The sequence below is a fragment of the Poecilia mexicana genome, unplaced genomic scaffold, assembly GCF_051168715.1.
Source record: "Poecilia mexicana isolate PSO_F unplaced genomic scaffold, ASM5116871v1 scaffold_17, whole genome shotgun sequence".
NCBI lineage: Eukaryota > Metazoa > Chordata > Actinopteri > Cyprinodontiformes > Poeciliidae > Poecilia > Poecilia mexicana.
Window position 1 is genome coordinate 22147968 of NW_028263386.1, and position 23032 is coordinate 22170999.

The 23032-nt window shown below is 41.8% G+C and overlaps 1 protein-coding gene across 1 annotated transcript in view; it reads left to right on the top strand.

Moving 5' to 3' along the window:
• Positions 1-799: 799 nt before the first annotated feature.
• Positions 800-23032, top strand: part of carmil3 (capping protein regulator and myosin 1 linker 3) — a 112038-nt gene continuing 89805 nt past the window's right edge. Inside the window, exons 1-2 of the mRNA XM_088014549.1 lie at positions 800-1767; positions 10107-10201. Of these exons, the coding sequence (XP_087870675.1) occupies positions 1218-1767; positions 10107-10201 (645 nt within the window). The 5' untranslated portion in view covers positions 800-1217. The remainder of the gene's footprint in view (positions 1768-10106; positions 10202-23032) is intronic.

Consider the following 23032-nt stretch of genomic DNA (forward strand, 5'->3'; position numbering starts at 1 on the left):
ATCACATCTCCTCTGCATTTAAACTTCCTGGCTCTCATTATTCACTGGGTTTTTCCTCCTACCCTGCCCTCAGTCTATGTCCTTACTGTAAGTTTGTCGTGGTCTTAATTGTTTGCTCTCTGCAATTTGTTCCTGCTTCAACCACACAATTTATGACACTGATGTAAAGTAATCAATTTAAAAGTATTTTTTATTTCTGTTATGCAGTGCAGTAATTTTACACGCTTTTTTAAAATTCTAATTTAAAGTGTAAATCATAGATTAAGATTGTGATTAATTTTGATTTCATTTGGAAATCAAAGTCCCAGAGTCTGGAGGACGATCAAAGAGTCAATCTGCTTTTGGGTCCAGCTTGAAGTTCCCAACAGCAGAGTGTGATGTAGGGAGCAGTTTCGTCTGCAGGTGGAGATTATCTGCGTTCTTAATCACGTCGAAAGTGAGCGCCGCCATCGAGGTTTAGAGTACTTCATTCTTTCCTCAGCTCACGCTTATTGCACGTTCCTGCAGAACTGAAGGGGACAAAAACAAAACTAGTTTTAAAGAGTTTGAGAAGATGATTGACTGGTGACTGGTCCTCATTGATCATTTGTGATGCATCGGCGAGCGGCAGATGACACAACCGTCAATTGATGCAGTTTTTCATCCCCCCCAAAAAAAGAAAATACTGGACACTGTGTGAGTCTGAGGTTTCAGGTTGAGATTTGTGTAATAAAATTTTGTTTTGGTTTTAAAATGCAAAGTTTCTAAGGAACATGACTATAAATCACAGCTGCCACACACATAAGTTATGTCTCCCTCTACAGTCTGGAGGGCGACAGAAATTGATCTTTAATATCAGGTCATTTGTATTATTGTATCAGTCAAATATTTGTATTGGACCAAATTACATCAATGTGAATAGATGTTGAAAATAAAGATGTACTAATCGAACGCAGAGAAAACTAACATTTTAAGTCTCTGAAAGGGTCATTTAATCGATGCATTCTGCCACAAGCGGCTCTCTGAGGACATTCATGATCTGACAGGAAAAAGTTTACCACCTCTTCCCATAAATGAAACCTTGGACTACATTAATTTGTGTGTAAATGGTCTATTTAATATGTAAATTTGACTGTTTAAGTATAATGTAGACTAAATTAACTTTAACAATTTTCTATGCAGCTGCATATTAAGACCCTTTTTTCCATTTCCCTTACTTTTGTTGTCGCAGCCACCGGATGGGAGCCACATGTTTTAGGCCCGGCAGAATGTGGCCCCAGAGCTCTTTTACATTTTCAAAAAAAAAAACAAAACAAAAAAACAACAACAAAAACAGGCATCCACCACCTTATCGTCATCAGTCTCCCTTTCTCTCCTGTGTGTGCCTGCGTCTCTCTCTCTCTCTCTCTCTCTCTCTCTCTTTTCCTCTCTCTCTCCTGATCTCTCTCTCTCTCTCTCTCTCTCTCTCTTTTCCTCTCTCTCCTGATCTCTCTCCCTCTTTCTGCTCTTTTCCTGAGTGCCGAAGTGGAGATTGCAAGTGCGCACCGCGGCAGCCAGCGCTCCGCGTCTCACTTTACGGACTTTTGCCACACCGAGGGGCACCTGCCGGAACCCGGATATTTACAGGATCGGGGGAGACGGGAGCGTCAGAGAAGTGGGCAGCGACTGGACGTCTGAGAGAGGACGGAGAAGCGGCCGGAAGGGCTGGACGGACCGCGGCGCGGCGCACCATGGCCTCAAAGGAGAACTCAGCGGCCGGCTTCGTCAGCGTTAGCAGGGAAATCACAGGTAAGTTTAGCAGGAGCAGAGTGGGGTCGAGACGTTTTAGAAACGAACCAGGAGGATGCGCAGGGGGACAGATCACTGAATGTTTCCCCCCACCCCCCTCTCTTTCTCTGAATTTGATTTAAAAGGAGTTTAACGCCACATGCGGTCGCTGGAAGCGCAAAACAAACTAACAAAAAAAAAAAAAAAAAGATAAACTGTCACGCTTGCTTGCGTGAACTGTGGTCCTATCGATCTCTGTGCTTGGATGCTCACTTCTGGCGCTCATCTGTCCATAAAACTAAACCTGCCTTGTAACTGGAAGCGCGCGCTGGGTCCAGTTTATTTTCCGAGTTATTTTTAAGCCTTCAAGTGTGAACGCGCTGCGCTTTATGGATTCATTATGAGTTTCTTCCCCCTTCTCTCTTCTGTGCGTGTGCGTGGGAGCTGGGATGTGACTGGGAGCTGTTTGCGTGCAGAAGGCTGTAGCAGCATGCACTGGGGAGGGTGATGGTGGAGGTGTGTGTGTGTGTGTGTGTGTCTTACACTGTGAGTTCTCGGACAGTGCAGCCCACAAAGCACATCAACATGTTTGGACGATGGCATGTCGGAGAAGGCGCGTCTCTCACTGTTGATTATCCTGATGCGGCGAGTTAAGTCCCGCTGTTTACCAGGTCAACCTTGTCAAGCCCCTTCTGTCTAAGCACCAGGCGGCATTTGGTTCATTAACTCACCTGCCAGAGGAGGGCAAGGTGGAGAAGGGGGTGGAGATAAAGCTTCTGAGAAAACTGTTGGAAATTGTAGAAAGACTTTGTGGATTTGACAAAAGAAAACAATAAAAAAAAAAGAAAAAAAAATGTAGCATTCAGAAGAAGGTTATCAGGTCAGATGAGGCCTAGACGAATGTTAGCTTTGCATTCAAAAGATGGTGTGGGGTGCAGTGTATAACAAAATGTTACTGAATTAGCAATACACTGCTTACATTTATTCTAAGAGATGAAATGTACTCCCTAACAGACTACTACTGATTCAGGGTTGCAAAATTCAACTTGTTAGCACGTTAGACGTTTACATTAGCTCAGTCACTAAACCAGCTAACATTAGAGAAGAACCGCAATGCTCTGGCGTAGGATTGTTCTTAATTTCAAGACTTATGAATGTTTTTAAGTATTAGTAAGTTAAGAGATTTATTCAACATGCAACTCAGCTTCCATCATCAGAACAAACTGCATCAGGGTTATGAAACTTGACTTGCTAGCATGTTTGACTTTAGCATTTTTGGCATTGCTAAGCTATGCAAGACTTTAAGTACTACTGAATTAGGATTAGACTCTTAAAATTTATTCACAAGAGGTGCACTTCCAACTTTTGCCTTGACAACCACAGTTAAAATGTGCCATTAATGACCACTGCTGCTTTAGGGTCTCAAAAACTCACCTTGTTAGCGAACTTGATCTTAGCGTTAGCTTTGTCACTAAGCTAGCTAATGTTGGAGGCAAACCACAAATCTTGATCCCACTCAATCGTTCGTAATTCCAAGTCTTACGAGAGTTTTATTTTACTTTTATTTAGTAAGTTGAAAGATTTCCTCAGCACTTCATATAAATATTTGAGCCTTAAATTACACAAACAAACTTTTTGTCTTGATGGTATTTGGTATCTAACAAGCAGCTAATTTTAGAATTCAATGACTATTGAATATCATATTTGTTTGAAATATAATGTATATGAATATAAGCAAATAACACAAGTGGCTAGTATTTTTTCTGCCCTGCGACGTTCATTTTTGAAGTGTACGTCAATTTTTCAAACCTTCAGAGAGGAAGTGAGCATGGGAGTCTCTGTTTTTGCTTCTATCCTTCCCCGTCTTACTGTCCCTCTTTACACCTTCGTGAGCAGAAGCTGAGGTCACATGGGCAGGCCACTGGGGCGCCGCATAGTAAGTTAAATGGTTTAAGTGATTGGGTCTTACCCAGCCTTAATGCCAATAACTCCATGTTTGCCTTCAGCTGATCCCTCCTTCAACCCACCAGTGAGTTCCCTGCACCCGCCCCACCTCCGCCTCATCCTCCCCGCATCTGCCGCTGCTCGATCAGGCGTGACAGCCAACTTCCACCGCCGCTACTGGACGGGGGAGAATTGCAATCTGGTGGGAGAAGTCTGGGAGAATTTGACACAATGGAGTGTCGTGACACAGCACGACTCGCTGCATCTCCATCTGCTGAGCTCCATGAGTGCTCATTTCGAGTGGCGGGCTCGGTTGGAATGTGGGCCGCGGGTATATCTCGCAGCTTGTTGGCATACGCGCGTGTTTACCGACAGAAGATATAGGTTGACATTATGTTTGTGTAATAGCGGAACGTGTTGTGGCTCAACACTGGAAATTGAATGTAAATGGAGGAAACCTCGAGCGCGTCTCAGTGAGTTACAGGAGGGTCGATCAGCTTGACGTGGTGTGACTCTCTCGCAGGTTGTGCATCGGCTTTTTAAAAGAACTCAGACTTACTTTTTCATGTTTTGCCACATTGCAGCTGTGAACCTTATTAAGCAGCACAGCACTATGTAGTATCAAATAAAGTCGTGCATGACTGTGAGGTGGTTTTCAATTTTTGTTTTTGCAAAACAAGAATGGAAAACTGTGACAAGCATTTCTGTTGACCCCCCTTAACGTGATGCCCCAAAATGAAATCAGGGGCATCAAGTCTCCTTATTAGTATATGGCATCAATGTAATTAAACAGCAATAGTATACTAGCGGTGCAACTAATCGATTAATCTATCAATTATTCTGATGATTAATCTAATAAAGATTTTTACATTTTGCAAATTTTTCATTTAAACGTAAGCTTTTTTTATGTATATAAGAAATGCATCAAATACGAAAATAAAATATTTTACTGCCTAAAATGCAGGAAAATATTATAACTATAGTGAATTTGAACTAGGTGAAGCTAAAACTATACCATCTGAGGAGTTTTGGGTTAAACATATTTACATCTGAAAGCGTTATCTTAAATGCAAACTGTTGGCATAATTTGTGGAGTTTTGGTGTAAATAAAGCTCTGAACACATTGATTTTTTTTTTCCAGCAAATGACCTTATGCTTTGACTCTGTACACTTCAGTTAGCGATTAATCAATTACGAAATCAGTTGACTGTTACATCAATAATCGATTAATCCGGTTAATCATGTCAGTCCTGTCCTGTGACAGCCTCTGAGGTCTGTTGGAAAACCAAAGTGAACAAGCAGCTTCGTGAACACCAAGGAAACTCGGCAGACGGGTCAGAGAAAACGATGGAGAAGTTTACAGCAAGGTTGGGTCATAAAACAATAGTCAATGCTTGGCACGTCTCACTGTTCTTTGTTCAATAAATGTGAAAACCAATAGCGCGGTACACCTCCAAATCTACCAACGACATGACTTTCAACCTACAATCGACAGACTGGGCAAGGAGAGCATAAATCAAAGCAGACGAGAATCCTTTGGTAACTTTAACTGGAGAGAAACCAGAGCCAGGAATCTGTTGACAGCTCTCTACAAATCTACTACCAAGACATGGCCATCCGCTTGAACTCACGAGGAAGGAACAGAGCATTAATCACAGTAGCAATCGTTTCGGACCAGCCCTTGAAATATCCATTGATCAGGTGGAGGAATCTTTTGGCAGGACTGGTATGTCACTCCACAAATGTTTTCTTTCTTTATTTAAAGAGTGGCCAGAAAAAAAATCATTGTTGAAAGAGATAGACATACAATCACAATTTACACAATCCATGCAGAGGTTAAAACAAACGTGAACTAAGGCTCTCTGGCCAAATGAGACCAAAATTTGACTTTTTTTTTGAAAAATACAAAATGCTAAGTGATAGATCAAGCTAATTACTGGGCAATTCTGGTAGAAAAGAAAAAAAACAGTCTGCTAAGGACTTGAGACAGGGGTGCAGGTCCTCTTTCTATCAGAGCAACCTTTAACACAGAGAACTACAAAAGAATGATTTGGATCACAGCGTATCCATGTGTTAGAATGGTGTAATCAAAGTTCAAATCTAAATCCAATTAGGAAAACTGATGTTCAAAGAAACCCTTTATCCAGTCTGGCTGAGCTGGAGCTACTTTGCAAAGGAGATAAAGCAGAAAGTTAGACACTTCTGAAACCTGGCAGCTGGTGGTTTTACAAAGTTGTGGCTTAAGAGGGACGATCACAACTATAAGCTAAAATAAATGTGTAAAAACAATGTATTTTTCCTCCATTTCACAATCACGCTCTTTTTTTTTTGGCACATAAACTCCATCCAAATAAAACTCACAGAGGTTTACGGTTGCAACGTAACAAAATGCAGAAAATTGGAGGTAAGAATACTCCTGAAAGGCGCTGTAGCTCTGAAACCGATCCACTGCAGCGAAGCAGGGAGCTCATCCATTCTTGAACACATTGTTAGTTTTCCATGTGGCTGTTCTCACAAGCTCTTTGTCTCTGACTGTACGTCTCCTGTATGGCTCTCTTTAAATGAGCAATCCATATTAACAATAAGAAATGTGATCTTTCTTTATTTTCACATTTGCAATGAAACTTAAACCCCTTTTAAGGACGATTTTGATATGGAAGAAACACCATTCAGCAAATTATCTCTGGATCGTAATAGAAGTTTTCACTGTTCAGATGTTGAGAAAATTACGACGTGAAGCAAAACCAAGCACCAAATTGTTTGCTCCGTCGCCAGCAGTGTTTCATCTTTCCTTCTTATTGTATATTACACTCTCTGGCTGGTCCTTGTTCAGTTATTCAACCCCAACATAAAGCACATTTTTACATGGTGATTATCATGGCATGCACAAAATGCCTTTTCATATTTTGTTAAATCTTATTTCCCTCTTCTAGTAAATCACTCTTAATGGAGAAAGCGCAGTTGATCATGTTCGAGAGCTGTTAACGCCAAAGCTCAGAATATGATTTACAAATATTTCACTCGGAGGTGAAGACCCAACGTGCTGAAATGGCATCTGTGCTGATATAGAAGTCATAATTCTCGTGTTATATTGGCAGTGAATTAAACCATATTAAGTTGTACTTGTCTGTCAGCATTTAGCTTTAAAAGGTTCGTATCAATTTAAATAACTAAATAGGGGTCGGAGTGAAAGGTGGGATCTGAATTCACATGGGAAATTGGCTTTTTTTTTCACTTTCAGGGATTTAACTTTAGCAGAAAACTAACAGGATGAGAATAACAACCGTCACTCTAGCAAAGTATTGCTACAATCGTTACTGTGGTTTTCACGTTAAATATATAAACCCCATTACAACAGGAGCGCCTCTGTTCTTCTGTTCATAACATCTTGAGCTGCTGCTGTTGCTATAGCAGCTCAAGATGTTACTTTGTAGTTTTCTGCAGTTTTGCATATAACCAACATTTGCATAAATGTAAATCACTGCGTGCTTTCCATGATTAAAGCACGCAACCATTCCCCCAAGTGTGGAATGGTTGCACAACAGATTCAGTGAATTGTAGAAACAAAATTTGGAAGCGTGAATTTAGTGTGAATTTTTCCTAAAACACATTAGGGTCACTTGAAGTTCAATTTCAACATCTCACTTTTTTTTTTTTTCTTTTTTACTTGTGGCGCAATTCTGTATATTTGACCAATCTTCCCAGCTTAATTAGGGAAGTTCACTTAAATATGTTTTTTAAGTATTCTCACTGAGTTACTGACTAAAGTTGGCGCTATGAGAAGGCCTCTCCAGATGGTTAATGTTGACCTTTACCATTTTAACCTGTTTTTTTTTCAAGATTGTTAACCTGCTGGGACATCTAAAAGTTTTAATCATCATGTTGACTTGAGGTGAAATTGAAGAATTTCCAGTAGTTATTTTTATTCACTGTCATATCCAGTTTATCAAGTGAACTAGTTGCACAAATAATGTACTGTTTGTACAAGTGCTTAAGAGCATGATACAGCCACAACCATTTCTTTGGTTTGGAAATCTCACTTTGACCCCTGAACATTCTGCTCTTTTTGTAAAATGGCTACACATATATCAAAAGGTAGGACAATTCCTAGGGCCCCTGACCGACTGGGGGCCCCGACAACATAGTTTTTTTCTTCTTCACGGAAATAGAAAAAAATGAGGGTAGTGTCAATAACAAAATTAATCATATCATGCTTTATAAATTGTTTTTAGCAGTAAAAATTAAATGTTACCTCTCCCAGACCAAAAAGCACACATTCAAATTTGCCCTGAACACCCCCTTGGATCTGTTAAATGGTTGTTCTTGCTTGGCGCACTTGACAGTGACGTACGTGTTCAGCTATATTTAGTAGAAGACACGAACAACTGTGGATGTTGCTATGCTGCCAAGAAAAATTATAGTCAGGTTATGAAAAAAAAAAAAATAGTCAATTTGTAACCCAGTTTTTCTCCAAGAGAGATGAGTAGACTGTGTGAATATGTCAACCGTAGCTAACCATAGTTAGCTTAGCTACAGACTTCGGTTTGCCTCCATTTTACTGGCGTTTCATGAATTAAGGAATAACATACCAAGATAGTCATACATTTAACTTGTACCTGTACCTTTTACCACACTTAACAACAGGTGAGCAGTCAGCAGCAGCTCTGGTCCCTGATATCAGCATAACCTGTAACCCCTGCCCCCAGTGAAAAAGATGAGCAACACTGACAAGCTAGTTAGCATCATTCCAGGGAATCTATAGGGATTTCTCTCTCTTTTCTTTTTTTTACAATTACACAACAAAAGCAATATATTACTGAAACTCAAACAATCTTTTTAAAATGATAATGACAAAACAGCCTCCTGTCTGTACTGGAGCCAGTCCACACAGTTTTACCTAAATTTGCATTTAAATTACAGACATCTTTTCCCACGTCCCTCATGATCTGCCCCTTCATAAGTGAAATTAAAGCTGCAGTATGCCACTTTTATAAAAAAAAAATAAATACAAATTTTACATATTTGTTAAAGCTGTCGTGACAGTCGGAGAAATGATCTGAGAAACATCTCCTTTTTCTTCTCCCTGCGCTCCCCAGAAACAACCAATCAGAACCAGGAGGTGGGTTTTAGTGCCGTTAATCACAATCTTTAGCCAGCAATAGTATCTCAGGGAGAAAGTAGAGGAGATTGATTTTTTTTCTCAGATTATCTGTCTCATAACAAATTGTCATGACACAGAAAAAGTATATATTTTTTTAAATTAAAGTTGTATACTACAGCTTGAATAAAATGCAACTACACAGCATTTTTTGAGAAGTCTGGATTGCTTCATGTATATTCTGCACGTGGCCTGTGACTGTTGCTGGTGGGGAGAGATCTTTCAGTAATCTAAATCTAATTAAAAAAAATTTAAGCAACCTATTTGCACATTGTATGCGGACTGTTGCATGTAAAATTCACGAGCAGTAAATACTGTGCTACGATCAGTATTGGACCAAAGAAAGCAAGGCAATTGCATGCCTTTAAAATTGTGATGCTTTTGATGGTTCAGATACACTCAAGAAATTATAACAGCAGGTGCATAAGGGGGGGCCCAATAACATTTTCTGTCATGGGGCCCAAGATTCCTGGCAGCGCCCCTGCTGCTCTTACAATAAAACCTTTGTGTAGGAGACTTTTTGGCTGTTAGCAGCTGTCAATCACTGTCAAATTCAAAGGTTTGGGAGTATGGGCTTCTCTCCCGGTTCACACTTTCTTGGTCCATGTTGACAGTAACACTGGTGTACCAGAAGCTTCCAGTTCATTAGAGGCTCGAGTGTTAATGGTTCTTGGGTGGTTACTCAAAATGCCAACCGTTTTCCTGTCTTCTGGGTTTGACGGTTTCAGTAGGATGGCTAAAACTTTGTCTCTGCTGGAATTTCTGACGAGACATTGACACCAAGCATACATGAAAACTGGTTTTGGAATAGATGATTCAGGCTAACATCAAACTATGGGACTGATTCTGAACAATCCTGGAACCGAACGACTCTAATCACTCACTACAAAATAATTTATGAATGGGGAACCTGTCACCGTTTCCGTGGTTGAAGTAACTTTCAATGTCTCTACGCTGCGTGTGAGGAAACGACTGGGTAAGGACCCATCTGGGAGCAGAAAGGAAGAAAACAGTAATATTTTGGCAAGCAGCGTTTTGACTTCAGCCAATATTGATTATCAATAAATATGGTGCTTACTTATACGAGCTTTTACACAAATTTTTCAGCCCCGGCTGTATATTTATATTGTATACATTTTCTTTGTAAAAACCTTTAGCTGTCTTATAAGTTAATCTGTTAGATCACTATTTATTTCATATTCTCCCTCTCTGTCTCTTTTTTTTTGTTTTGTTTTTCCTCTTTCACATTTTTTCCCAGAGAGCATCAGGAAGGTTTTGGACAAACAGCCCGTTAAGTTTGTGCGAGCCATCAAACAGGAGACGAGAGGCGGCAAGTCAGAGGACAGAATCCTGGTAAGAGCCTTCGTTTTCTTCCACCAACAGAGACCATATTTGTGAACGCTGGTAGATGAGCTTGGGGGGGGGGGGGAAAGTAACCCAACTTGATATTTAAGCGCTTCAGTCGGACCGAACTCCAAGAAACGGAGGGAGTGGTAAGAAGTCGCAGATTGCGCTTTGCTTCGCGAGACGTCCGACAGACGCGTTGCAAATCAGGCTTAGGACAGATGCCGCCTAAGCAGAGCAAAGTGGACACCATGCCACTGCCGACTGAGTCCTTGCTGAGAGTTTATTAGATGTGGCAGGATGACCTTAATGCCACAGGCGGTAGTGGTATGTGTGCGTGCGTGTGTGTGTGTGTGTGTGAGGGAGAGAGAGCTTATAAGCCCAGGCGTCGTGTGCCGGCGTGGCGTTTGTTGAGTTTGTTTTAAAGTAAAGAAAATGTGGATGCCAGAAGGCCTGTGGGCAGCCCGCGACGCGCCGGAGGAACCTGCCGGCGCCGAGGCCACCGCTGCTTATGAGAAAGTGACAATTAGTCAGCGGCGTTAGTGACCGACCGCTTACTCACATGGTGTCATTATGCACAGGAGTGAGCTCATTACCTTCCCCTGAAGACAGCAAGATGCACATGCTGATAAGTGAATTAGTCGCTCTCCACGCTCTTTTTTGTTTTTTCCTTTTTCGATCTGTTATCCGTCTTCCATTCTGGCATATATTTTTATTGTTCCAGCCCAACCCCCCTCTCTTTATTTTCTTCCCCCCCCTCTTTCCCTCCTTATCTGTCCATCTCGATTATTCTCCACCCTGTCATCTCCCCTCCACCACCACGCTCACTTCCTGTGCCTCTTCTCCTCATGCCCTTCCCATCCTTCCCTTCATCCTCCCTCAAACCTGTTAAGGGGTATTGAGCTCCTCTTACCATCCAAAGCAATTCAATTAGGTCTTTGCCTTACAAGATTTATTTTATTTTATTTTTTTACTATCCAAATAAACCCCGGCCGCTTCTGCTGCTAAGCGAGGGGAGGAGGGAGAACTCATAGACTATTTGAATTCATCCCAGCTCGTTGTCAAGGTCTGTCTTTCTTTAAAGGTAATCTTTTTGCTCTAATGAATGCGTTTATCTGGCTGTATGAAGACTGAAGAGACGGGCTTGTAAACGGAGCGGTTTATTCAGCCTACGCTGCGCGCCGCCAAATACCCAGAATCTGGAAAACGTCGCAAGGGGTGAAAGGAAGCGTCTGTTTAACGGAGTCGACTCGTTGCGTACGGCGTTTTGCAGACGTGTTCGTACCCTGGGAGGTTAAAGACCAATGTAATTCGCGCATAAAAACCCCAAAACGATTAAATATTATGCACCGTTATCTTCTGTGAATGTTTTTGTAAGTGTACCATATTACATCCCAATAAACTACATTGAAAATTACGATTTTCATAAGTCCAAATGTTGACCACAGAACATTTTCTTACTTTCACATGGCAATGTATTTTATTTTATTTTCTGAACCTGCAGGAAAAGGCTGCAGTAACTTGCTCCTTTTACCTTCTTTGCATGTGGAACTGGAACGAACTGGTCAAGATCATAGCCGTCATTACGACATTTTCCATTTTTCCCTACTTTTTATGGCGGTAGAGTAAAATAGATTGGTGCTTTATGCTTCTGGTTTATGTATATCATTAAGCCTTTGTTCTAAATTTTGCTCCTTCTTCCAGCCCCCTTTCCCCCCTCTGGAGGTTTGTTAATATCCAACTGTCATTGTGTGTTGACTGTACCAGCCGTCATTCTGTGACACACACACGCACACACGCACACGCCCACACACACACACACACACACACATACACACACACACACACACACACACACACACCTCAGACAGACCATGGGAGGGCACAGCATGACATCCAAACAGCACCCAGGGCAACTTGTCGGGACGCGTCAACACGCATGCATCTATCGCATCCAAACATACAACATGCGTGCAGATTGGCATGTACAGCACGCTTAGACATAGACACACACACACACGCGCGCACACACACACACACTCACATAAGGCTCAGAGCTACAGAACTCGCTTGCACACACACTCCTGCGGCCATTATTAGATCACCCTATTTGAAGATTAGAGGCAAGTCAAGAAAACAAAGCATCTTCAAAGGCAGAGAGGGTGAGGTGGGGGGAGTGAATATGATGGAGGAAAAGGGGAGGGATTCCTACTGGAGGAGTGTGAATGAAGGATGGAGTGAGCAGGGAGAAAGAAAGAGAGAAAGTGCGGAGGAAATCTCTGATGTGTTGTGATGCCCCACTTGCCGATTTGGCTCTTCCGCCACTTATTTATCCTGATCGGTTGCTCCGTTTCATCCTCTGTTGACTCTGCGGTTTCTGTGCTCTCACCAATAATAGGCCAATTACTTGCTGAGCGAGTCACTGCTTGACAGTCCTGGACACACTCGGGTGCTCATCCCTGCCCAGGGTTCTACGGTTAACGCAGAGAAGCTGCTCGGCGCAAAGAGCCGAGGTCGGCTAAGAGCTGCTTCTCCGTCTGAAGGTTTAGTTGTGCTTGGATGTTCAGTGACTGTATAGTTGTGTGGTTGAGGGGGGGAGGAGGGTGTGGGTGTGTGCAATGTTTACAGCAGGGTTGTAATTTATGAAACTCGTGGTGGGTGTAATATGTAATGATGATTTATGGCTTTGAATTGCCTTTTAAAGTCCCCCTGTTGCACATAAATCATTCATAAGTGTAAGTGGCTCCCCGTTTTCTGGACTCTACAAGCTGAAACCGGTTGAAATGAGATGTTTGCAGTGAAAGTGAACTTTCATCCTGATGGGTGAAGGTTCGTCTCGTAGACTATGACGCAGCGCTGCCTTCGTTTGTTAGCAGCCCGGCAAAGATGTGGCGGAAATTTGAGAATAAATTCCTGTTATGTGCACGAAACGTCTCGCACCAAAACATTTTAGAATGCCACCTTTAACTTGGAAAAAACCTCATGCTCAGGAATTGTTGGGTTGGATAGTGTTAGGTAGAGTTGTAGCACTCTTGCCTTGCTGGAAGAAGGTCTTCGGTTCAAATCCCAGCCAGAGGTCTTTCTGCACTCCAGTGTCCTCCCACAGTCTAAAAATATCTGTTAGGTTACAGCAGGGAAAGCAGGATGGATAAAATATTGTTTCTAACAAAACCACTTGTAGCACGATTGTTATTATCCCTTCTGTCGGTACTCTGTATTACCTCCTTTGTCTGGGAAAGCACTCACTCTTTTCCAATGTAGTTTCACAAGAATCAGAGTTCGGTGTTGTATTCTTTTGCTCATCCTTAAGCTTTTCCAGGATTTAGTTCTGGAAGATTTCTGCTCTGGTGAACCATTGCTGTCTTAATTTGCCTTTTTTTTTTGTCACACCTTAACTTTTAACAATAATAAAAAAATATATATTATAAAACAATTGACTGGAATAAATGCCACAATCTGGCACTATGTGAAAAATGACTGAAGTAGGTGAAAATGTAGGTAGAAGTGATACATCAAGCCCAGATATAAAAATAAACTGAAGAACTGATGAGAAGCAACATCACTGACTTCTTGAAGTCTGGAAACGGATGCAGACGCCCTTTCTGAGGGTTTGGAAATCAAACGAATCACAGTGAGAGCCATTATTTTTTAGCAGAACGGCGGTGAAGCTTCCCAGGGGGCCATCCTGCCGAAATGACCCCAAAACATGAGGTCAAAAACAACCAGGAACATTACTTTTCCTGAATTCCCTCTTCTATATGTCTAATGTAAACTAAGCTTTCTCTCTTTAATTTTTTTAGTTATCTCATGGTTTTGGGTTTTTACAGACATTTATTACCGTTTTAATTTGTGTTTTTAATGTTGAAAGGTGTCCTTGGGTTTTCTGAAAGGTGCTGTCAAATCAAATGCAATATTATTATTATTATTATTATTATTATTATTATTATTATAAGCCCTGCATCGGTAGGAAGCTCACATCCAGCCACAGATAAATATGCAGCTCCTTGGTAGCTTGGATTGCCATTTGTCGTCCCCTGTGGAAGTGGATCTGTTAACTGAATCACCTCATGTGGATCTCAGAAACAGATGTTGACGAGCAACGCCGCCTTTCAAAACGTGGAGCCGTGTGAAATCATGCCCGAACATTGCCTCTAAAATGAAACCATGAAAGCCTGAATGAGATTGCGGCAAGGAATGACTATGACGATGTAAATAGAATGTATTTTAGTGTTGGTGTTGGGTAAAAAAAGGAAACCTTTGGAAAAAATCAAGCTCTTTGAAAGAAATTGAAAATCTATTGCTTAGTGGCAATAAAAATACAAGGTTGGCTGAGTCATTTGGAGTAAATATCACAAGGTCACAGGACCTTTGCACTTGTCTCTTTAACAATTGAGAAGAATAACTGAGCCAGCTCAACATTCTCATCTTATCATGAGTAAACTTACTATGATTTGCAGAAATTCAGGAAAAATTGAAGAACACAAAAGCAAAAACTATTCCTGCTGCTATAAAAGTAACGCATCTTACAGATTGTTGTTACGATTAGAAAGATACAATGCTTTGAAAAAGTAATTTGGTTCTTACAAATTTCTTCTGTCTTTGCTCCTTTGTTGCATTTTAATTTCCCTGGCCATTGCCTTCCTACCCAATTCTTCCCAATTCTCATTCCCTTCAGTGCTCTGTCTGGAATTTCTCTCATTAAGCTCAATTTCTCTGGTTGAATTTTTTCCGGGTCAATCAGAGTTGGGGGAGATAGATTTTGATTTTCTACGAAGTTTTAAAATTATGTTCTTGAAGTGAAGAACACGACCAAACACTAGCGATTGGGTAAAATTTAAAACTTTAGCACATTTAAAACTGTAGCACAGTCCACGCCTCCAGGAAGCAATGATTTGTCAACAACCTGCTGCTTTTTCCCAACCTACAGTTAAATATTTCCAAAATTTTGATAAATTTTATCATCAGAGAAATGTACTTAAATGTCAAGCAATTTTTCAAACAATTATATTCATCAAAGAAAAAAGCTACACGAAACAACCTGAACTTGATCTTAAATGCAATTACTTGCAATTCATCTGATAATGGCTTATCAGATGAACAAACTTATTCATTGTGGTTTTAATTGCATTTCCTACTTAATGGAAACACCCCAATAGCGAAATTGTGTTTTTTCAACATCAGCAGAATATCAGGAAAGTTTTACACACATTTTTAATGGAAACACAACTTATGACACTTTGACATAATAACAAGGAACAACATAAAAGCAACATATCATGTACACAAATATAAAATCACCACATCAAAATAGGAACGTACACTTTCGATGTTAATATGTCCCACCAGGTTGGAGTCCCTGCAGCAGAGACCCACAGCGGATGATGGTGTCTGTGATACTAAAGGTCAACCGAGAGAGAGTTTTTCATTTAGCGAGCATTAAAATGACTGACGAGAGACAAAGGAGTCAGCAAAATGTTCACCCCAAACTATGTTGTCTAAGTATTGGATTAAAAAGTTCGCCGTTGCATAATTTTCTGATATCATGTATCCATAGTGTACATTTATGGCACATTAGATGCAATAACTTTAAATGCCGTGAGAGAAATTACAGCATTTAAAGTGATGTAAAAGCTGCAACTGAATTACTCCAACCTGAAAACGGCAACCACAACATTTTTAGAAAAAGGGTCAGAAACAAAAAAAAAAAGAACAAAAAGGTGATGCGATTTTAATACAGACCAGCATTGACTCCAGTTATCAATGACGACATATATTTTCAGTTTTTTGCAGAGTTGGGCCGTACACGGAACGCGAAGCTCGGAAATCTGCTAAGCGGTGCGTGAACGATAAGTTCCTCAGACGATCTCTGGAGAGCGCGCACGTCTTCTGGGAGGCTTTGATTTGCTTTACGCTGTTAGTTTTATTTAATTTCAATTCCTCCAACAAGGTGCAGCGCATTATCCAGACATGTTAAATGGCACATGGAAGCGTCGTTTCCACTACAGCTCACCAAAGCTGTTCAACACACCTGACCTGACCGATAGGCAAGAGCAGCTCCTAATGCTGCCTCAGCGTTTGGTGTTTTTAGCTCCAGTAAAGAAAACGGTGAGCAATTGTAGCATGCAGCCGCCTGAGGGATTCCAGATTGTTGCAAGGGGGACAAACCTCATCTGAATCCTCATCTTTTTTTTTTTTTTTTGTACTGCCATCTCATGCATATTTAAGGTTTTCATGCTCACAAGAAAAAAAAAAAAACTGAGTTTTGTTGAACATCTCATTTAAAAAAAAAAACACGAGCGAGAGAACGAGAGGTTCTCCTGAGGCATTGCTCCGTATCTTTTTGTTTCTTAGTGGATGGGAAAATGCGTGTTCACGGATCATGCATAGATCGATGTTTTGTTTTGCCACATACAGATGCCACATAGCGGATGCGCCCCTCGCCGCTCTACCTCTTGACGTATTTATGGGCGCATCAGAAATATAATACCAAGTCCAGAAAATGTCTCGTTTTTCCACATGATTCCCCCCAGAGTTCAGTAGCCGTGTCTCATTTACTCATTGAATGCGTCCCACCAACCTGAGCTCGTCGTGCAGTAAGTCGGACTGGGTGTAATTTGCAAAAAGCTAAGTTCAAGAGTGAAACTTGGAAAGTTAAAGCTCACTGCTTGTACTCTGGGAAATTGTGTAATTGAAAACCTGCTTCTGAGCAAGCGTTCTCCTCCTGCAAACTTCATTGCTTCACCCCAGTGACACCTGGTGCTGCATCGTCAGCAGGAAGCGCCCGGCTGCCAATATGAATAAGTTGCCTTGTGTGTGAAGTTTAATGTTGTCTGCAACTTTGTCTTCCAGCTGGAAGACGGCCAGTGCCTTTCACACTTGCAGTGCCCTGAACTCCTTGAACAGTTGTCCTGTTTTGCCGCAAAACTCTGTTTCATTGGGATTTTGTGTGTAAAATAAAGTAGCGTTTTATTGTGTAGGGAAAAATGCTTTGCTTTCTAAATTGTACAGTATAGTCATAAAAATCTGAGATCAGGGATGAAGCTCATCTTTGAACAGCAGTTTTCAAATCTTCTATTACTTACCTCGATCTAAACTTTTCCACTGTTGTTGTGGTTGTGCAGCATTGTTGTTCTGCTTTAAGGCGTACCTCTGTTGTAATCTTTTGGAGGTTTTCTTTCCCTGTATTTAACTTTATCCATTTTCTAATCAGCACTGATCAGATTTTCAGTTCTTAATGATTAAAAAAAAAAAATCCCACACTGTGATGTTCCCTAATCCAGTGGGGTGATTTGCTCAGAGCAAAAGGCAAAGTTAATTTTCTGCCACACATAATGCTTTACATGATGGGCAAGAAAACGTTTGTCCAGTTTCTCTGCCTGCTGAAGAAAAAGCTTCATGCTCTTGGCAGTATGTTGCTAAACCAAAACGTTAAGATCGCCTAGCAACACTTGCATGGGGCCGAATTTGATGAGTGCACCGATATTTGTCCTGAGATCCTCCTTCCTGAACGAGGTGTGAACGGTATGGACTTAAAGATTTATCAAGATAGTTTGTGGTAATGTAGTGATGACGATAAGTGATAACAAAAAACTATTACTTCTTCTTTTTTTTTAGGTAACCGTACGACTGTGAACGTGTGACAGCAATCACGATAAGGAATGTATCCCGGTAAACGATAAAGAATACGATAAATGCCACCGCCTAACTCGAACTGTGGATCTCTTTGGCTCCTCCTGTGTTACCAGGAGCCTTTTGGCTGCTGTTCTAGTTAATGCTCTCGTTCCCTGGGTTCTGCTATTCTCTTTTTGTTTTCAGAAGGTCGACTCAACAATACTCTGTCAGATGTTTACTAAAAACAAACAAACAAAAAAACCCTTGAATCATCAGCTTCACAGTCTTTGTTCGTGATTGCTTTCAGTCCTCTGCATTTTAAGCCGTCGTTGAGAAAAACCGTGTCTGACACTCCACAAGTCCGCTCTGATAGTAAATAAAGCCTAAAGCGCTCTCTGAGAATTACATAATTCAAGATGGTGAAAGTGAGCCTGCGAGGTGACTCAGTTTCCCAGAGACCTCCAGCTGTGCTCTGGGGCTCTGGAGGAAGGCGCAGCACAAAGCTCTGAAGCAGACACGGCCCGTGCTTTGGGGCCGAGTCCCGCGTTCCGGCAGTCTCCTCTCTGAAACATAATACGCTCGTGTGATAGCGAACATCTCCATGAATTTCTTTTGTATGTCTCTGTCCCTGGGAGATTGCCTCCAAAAAGTCGTTTTTCTCGGCAAGCCTCTAGATTTACCATCTGATGGTGCTCGCTGAGCGCTCGGCGCTGTAATTAGGACTGAAATTTCCTTTGATTATCTTAACACATGTTGGGTAGCCTGTGGCGGAGTGAGTGTGAAGTGTGACTGCTGACCTTCTCTCTTCCCTCGTGGTGGAGGGAGAGGGAAAGAGAGGGAAAGTGTGAATGAGTGTGAGCATGCACTGTCAGGACTTAAAGGCAAACTGCGACTGTTTCTGCCCCCTCTGCATCTTATTCATTTCCCGTCTCTCTTTTCACTCCAGACACTTGTCCTTCTCTCCGTCTCGTCTGTCTGCAGCCATTTAACCCCAGTCATTCTCTGCATTTATCTTGCACCACGTTTACACGTTGTCAGTCTTCTTTTTCCCTTCCTGTCCTCTTTTAATCTTGGCTTTGTCAGTTTGCCAGGAGTTAGACTTTTTTTTTTTTAAACCTCTGAATGAAATCTGTGGATTATAGTTCTTCTAAAAAAACCCCAGCGCATTGTTATGTTTTCAAGTTCTACGTTTCTTTTTTTCCTCATTTGGTTTTATCCCTTTGTCATACATCAGAATCAGGGACATCTCCATTTTCCCGATCATTAACAGATTGAAGGACGACATGGTTTTGCTCTTTTTTTTTTTAAGCTGAATTAATTTCTTGAGTTACTTAGCTACTAGGTTGTGCAGTTTTTCTTTTTTCTTTCTTTTCTTTTTTTTCTTTACAATGGCTTATTGTTTCAGCACAAGAACAACAGTTAAGACGAAATTATTCACCCTCCTACCTGATTCAGGCCTACAGTATATATTTTCTTGTAACTGGTGTTCACGTTGCATATTTAGTTATATCCTTAAACTTAAAATTCTTTTTACTACTTTTTAATGTTTCATCACATAAAATACTCCTAAAATGCATCAAAGACTGTGGTTGGAACGTGATAAAATATGAAGCAGTCCATGGGGAACGACTAGTTTTTTCCAGTCGCTGTATATTCATGAATGTGCGACATGTTAGCATGTGTCCGCTTCGATGTGAGCGTGTTGGGGCTTTTCTGTGCGCTCATTTTGAGATGCCCTTGTGGACGGGCCAAAAATACCATTGGTGACCAAATCTGGCACAGACCCCCCTGCTTGTTTCCTCAGAGGCTACGTCACGGCGCGGCGCGGCGCGGCGCACGCCCGTCCGTGTGCAATCACACGCGATCCAGTGAAATGCTTTGATTTCCACCACATCTCGTTTGAAGTGCAAGAGCCTGACAGCTTAAGATTAATATAAGCCCCCACCCTCTGAACCTCCCTCATGAATGTGTGTGTGTGTGTGTGTGCGTGTGTGTGTGTGCGTGTGTGTGTGTGTGTGCGAAAAGAGAGACAAAGTTGCTCTCTTGTGCATGTGGCGCAGAGGCACTCCTGAGTGACACACAAGCCTCGTCCCGCTCTCGCGGCGTCGCTGCCGGGTCCGGCTCGCCGGCTGGCTGGTTGGTTCTTTGAACTGGAGCTTCTGACACTCACACATCACAGCAAGGGCACCTCTGTACCTCTCATCTTGTCATCTTTACATTCCAGTCCTTTCTCCTGCCACTTCCTTCATCCGTTTTTTTTTTTTTTTTCTTCAAACTGTCACTTGCTGGCTGCTTGGCTGACCACATCAAAGAAGCTGACCATCTCATCTCCAATCATTCCAGAGCAATATTTGAGCAGCTTTTTAGGCGTTTTGGATTGAGCTCTTTAGGATGAGTGTTGGCAGAAAGAATGCAACAAGTAGGCCAAATAGTCTGATTTCGACTGCCGGGGTTTGTCTTGAGCCCTGGCTGGCAGGGCTAATTAATAATAAATTGCTGGATATTCTTTCTTGTGGCTTAATTTGTGGTTTTGAGACAACTCATTTATCTGAAGACAAGTGGGTGCTCCCAATCCAAGGACATAATCTTCATGCAAAATTACAACAATCCTCTTATACACCCTAAGGTATAAAAAGTATACCTTAGGGTGTATCTACCACACATTTTATTGCGCAACTCACTTATATTTGCAAGTATAAAATATGGATAAGGAGGGAAATTATAATTCCACCCCACAAAAGGACTCAAAGATGCAACATGAGGAATTAGTTGATTTTCAGCTTATTCAGGCTGTTGGAAATTAAAAAATCCAATCAGTGAACACTCACAAGAGCTACCAGTACACAGCATCAGTCTTTAGTGTAGAAGCTGTCACAGCTCAGTGCCACGATAAACACACAACCACACACTCATCCACCGTCCGAACCTGCGACAGCCGTGTCGAGGACTAAGGCCTCCTCATGTGGGTTGTGGTCAACCCCAGCGCCACCTCAGCACCCAGATGCTTTTTTTTTTTATTGAAAGATTTGCGACACTTTTGTGGGACATGCCAGGTTTAAGAACACATAATGTTCTATTTAATCCATTGTAAGTCAGAATTTGACACTCGATGGCGGTGACGGAGATGGGGGATCGTCCTGCAATCGGTGGGTCGCCGGTTTGAGCCCCTGCTGTATCCGTCTCTATTATTGAGTCCTTGGACAAGACGCTTCACCCACCTTGCCTGCTGGTGTCAGTCAGGAGGGCCGATGGCGCAGCGTAGCAACCTGCCCCATGGTAGCTGTGGCTACAATCCTGTAGCTTGCCGTCATTATCATTGTAAGAGTGTCCTAATAAAAAGCCCAAAATACTTCTGATGTAATTTATGAAAAATGCTGTCGTGTCATTGAACTATTAAGCCCAAATGTTAGATTATTGAGAGTGCAAGGTGAATTTCAGAGTATCTGGGTTTTTTTTGTTTTTTTTAACTTCTTCCACAACAGTCATGCAGCAGCGTCACCTCAGGCAGCCTTCAATTCACCTTTTATTATAGGTTTTCTTCATATAAGTTTTTATCATTTATTTATTTAACACGCAAACGCCCCCCCCCCCCTCGCTGTTTGACAAGTGTCAGATTGACATTCTGTAGCCTAAGGCGCCCTGCGTAGTGTACAGGGGCGCATATTGATGCAACCTGGGGCTTTTAACGCCAAGTCTGTGACCCAAGTCGTTCTTCGTTCAGTACATTTCAGAACAATTACATTTACTGCTTTCTTTTACTCAAATGTTACTTTATGTCAAATAAATGTTGCTACTACGGGACTAATGATAGTGTATTGTTGTACTGACTGCACCATACTTATCGCGACAGGGGCATAAAGACTTCATTGTCTGATTGACGTGCGCTGCTTTGTTAGAGGTTCCTGGAAGGTTAGCTGAATTATGGCATGCGTAGGAGGTTAATTGCCATTGCTGCTCACTGTCTCCGTTACGCTAAGCTAACGCCATTAAGATTTCTCAACTTAACGCAGCACATTAAAGTGAAGATACTTTTGCTGCGTTCGTCCCTGATGGGGCCTAAACAGACAATGACCCGTCATTGTCTGTTTAGGCAATGATGGAGGGACAGTCTTCAGAACAAGCTCACTTCCGAGGTTCCAGCTGGCCCTTTGGCGAGCGAGCTTACATTATTGATGACTTTGTCAGGTTGTGGGGCCTTTTGAAAGCTTTTATTAGTCACTTTATAATTAGTTGTTTATGTCTCGGCTCGGCTCCGTCTGGAAGGGCCCCGCTCGTCTCTGGATTTACGGCTGCTTGTAGACTTATCCTCAAGCTTCTTGTTTGACTTCAGATCTTGAGAGAAGATGCATTCGTTTTCTGGTTTCTGTTCCCGTTTTGATGGGAGGTATTATTCCATCTCCCTTTGTTTCGCCTCAGAACTCTGTCGGAGTCCGTTATGCGTGTCTGTATATTTAAGACACCGGGTGTTGATGTGTAACGCTGTCTCTGCCGGGAGACGATGTGGTATTGTTAAGAGGAATCCGAAGAGTCCATTAACAGGGAAAAAAAATAAAAAAATCGAGTGTCTCTGGGTTTCTATCTGCCCTTCCCCTCTTCTTTCTTTCTGTCTCTGTACGTTTCATTTTCTTTCTTCCTCTCTCCGCCTCTCTGCAGGGCGCCATTAGCCATTCAGCACAGAAAGGCCTTGAGGAATTGAAAGCGACAGAGCAGAAAAGGAATAGAAAAAACTGAATTGCGAAGGGAGCGGAGGGTGAAAAGGGCTGAGGGCACAAGGGGATGGAGTGAGGTGTCGGGGGTTCTGGGCACAAACCCGACAGAGAGGACGTACAGTGTGGCACATGGAGATGGGAGGAATTAGGGACAGGCCAAGAAGATGAAAACAAAACAACAAAAAAATCCAATGGACTGACATGAAACAAGAAAGAGAATTAGAACTGAGACAGAACAAGAACTAAGCGCTAGACTGGAAAAGATACAGAGGAAGTGTGACTAATAGAGAGGGTTAGAGTGGAGAAGAGATGCACAGTGCATACATGGGGTATGCTAATTGTGGATTTCTGAATTATAAATGAGATTAATAGGATGGGCAGAATATTAATATATTCTCGTTTTGCTTCTCGTGTTTTACCCCAGACACTTTAAAATGGTAATGCCCCCCTTTTTCTTTTGCCAACGAAAAGCACCTCTCATTTTTTGTTTTTCGTCTTTGTCTTACATCTCCCTCCTGTT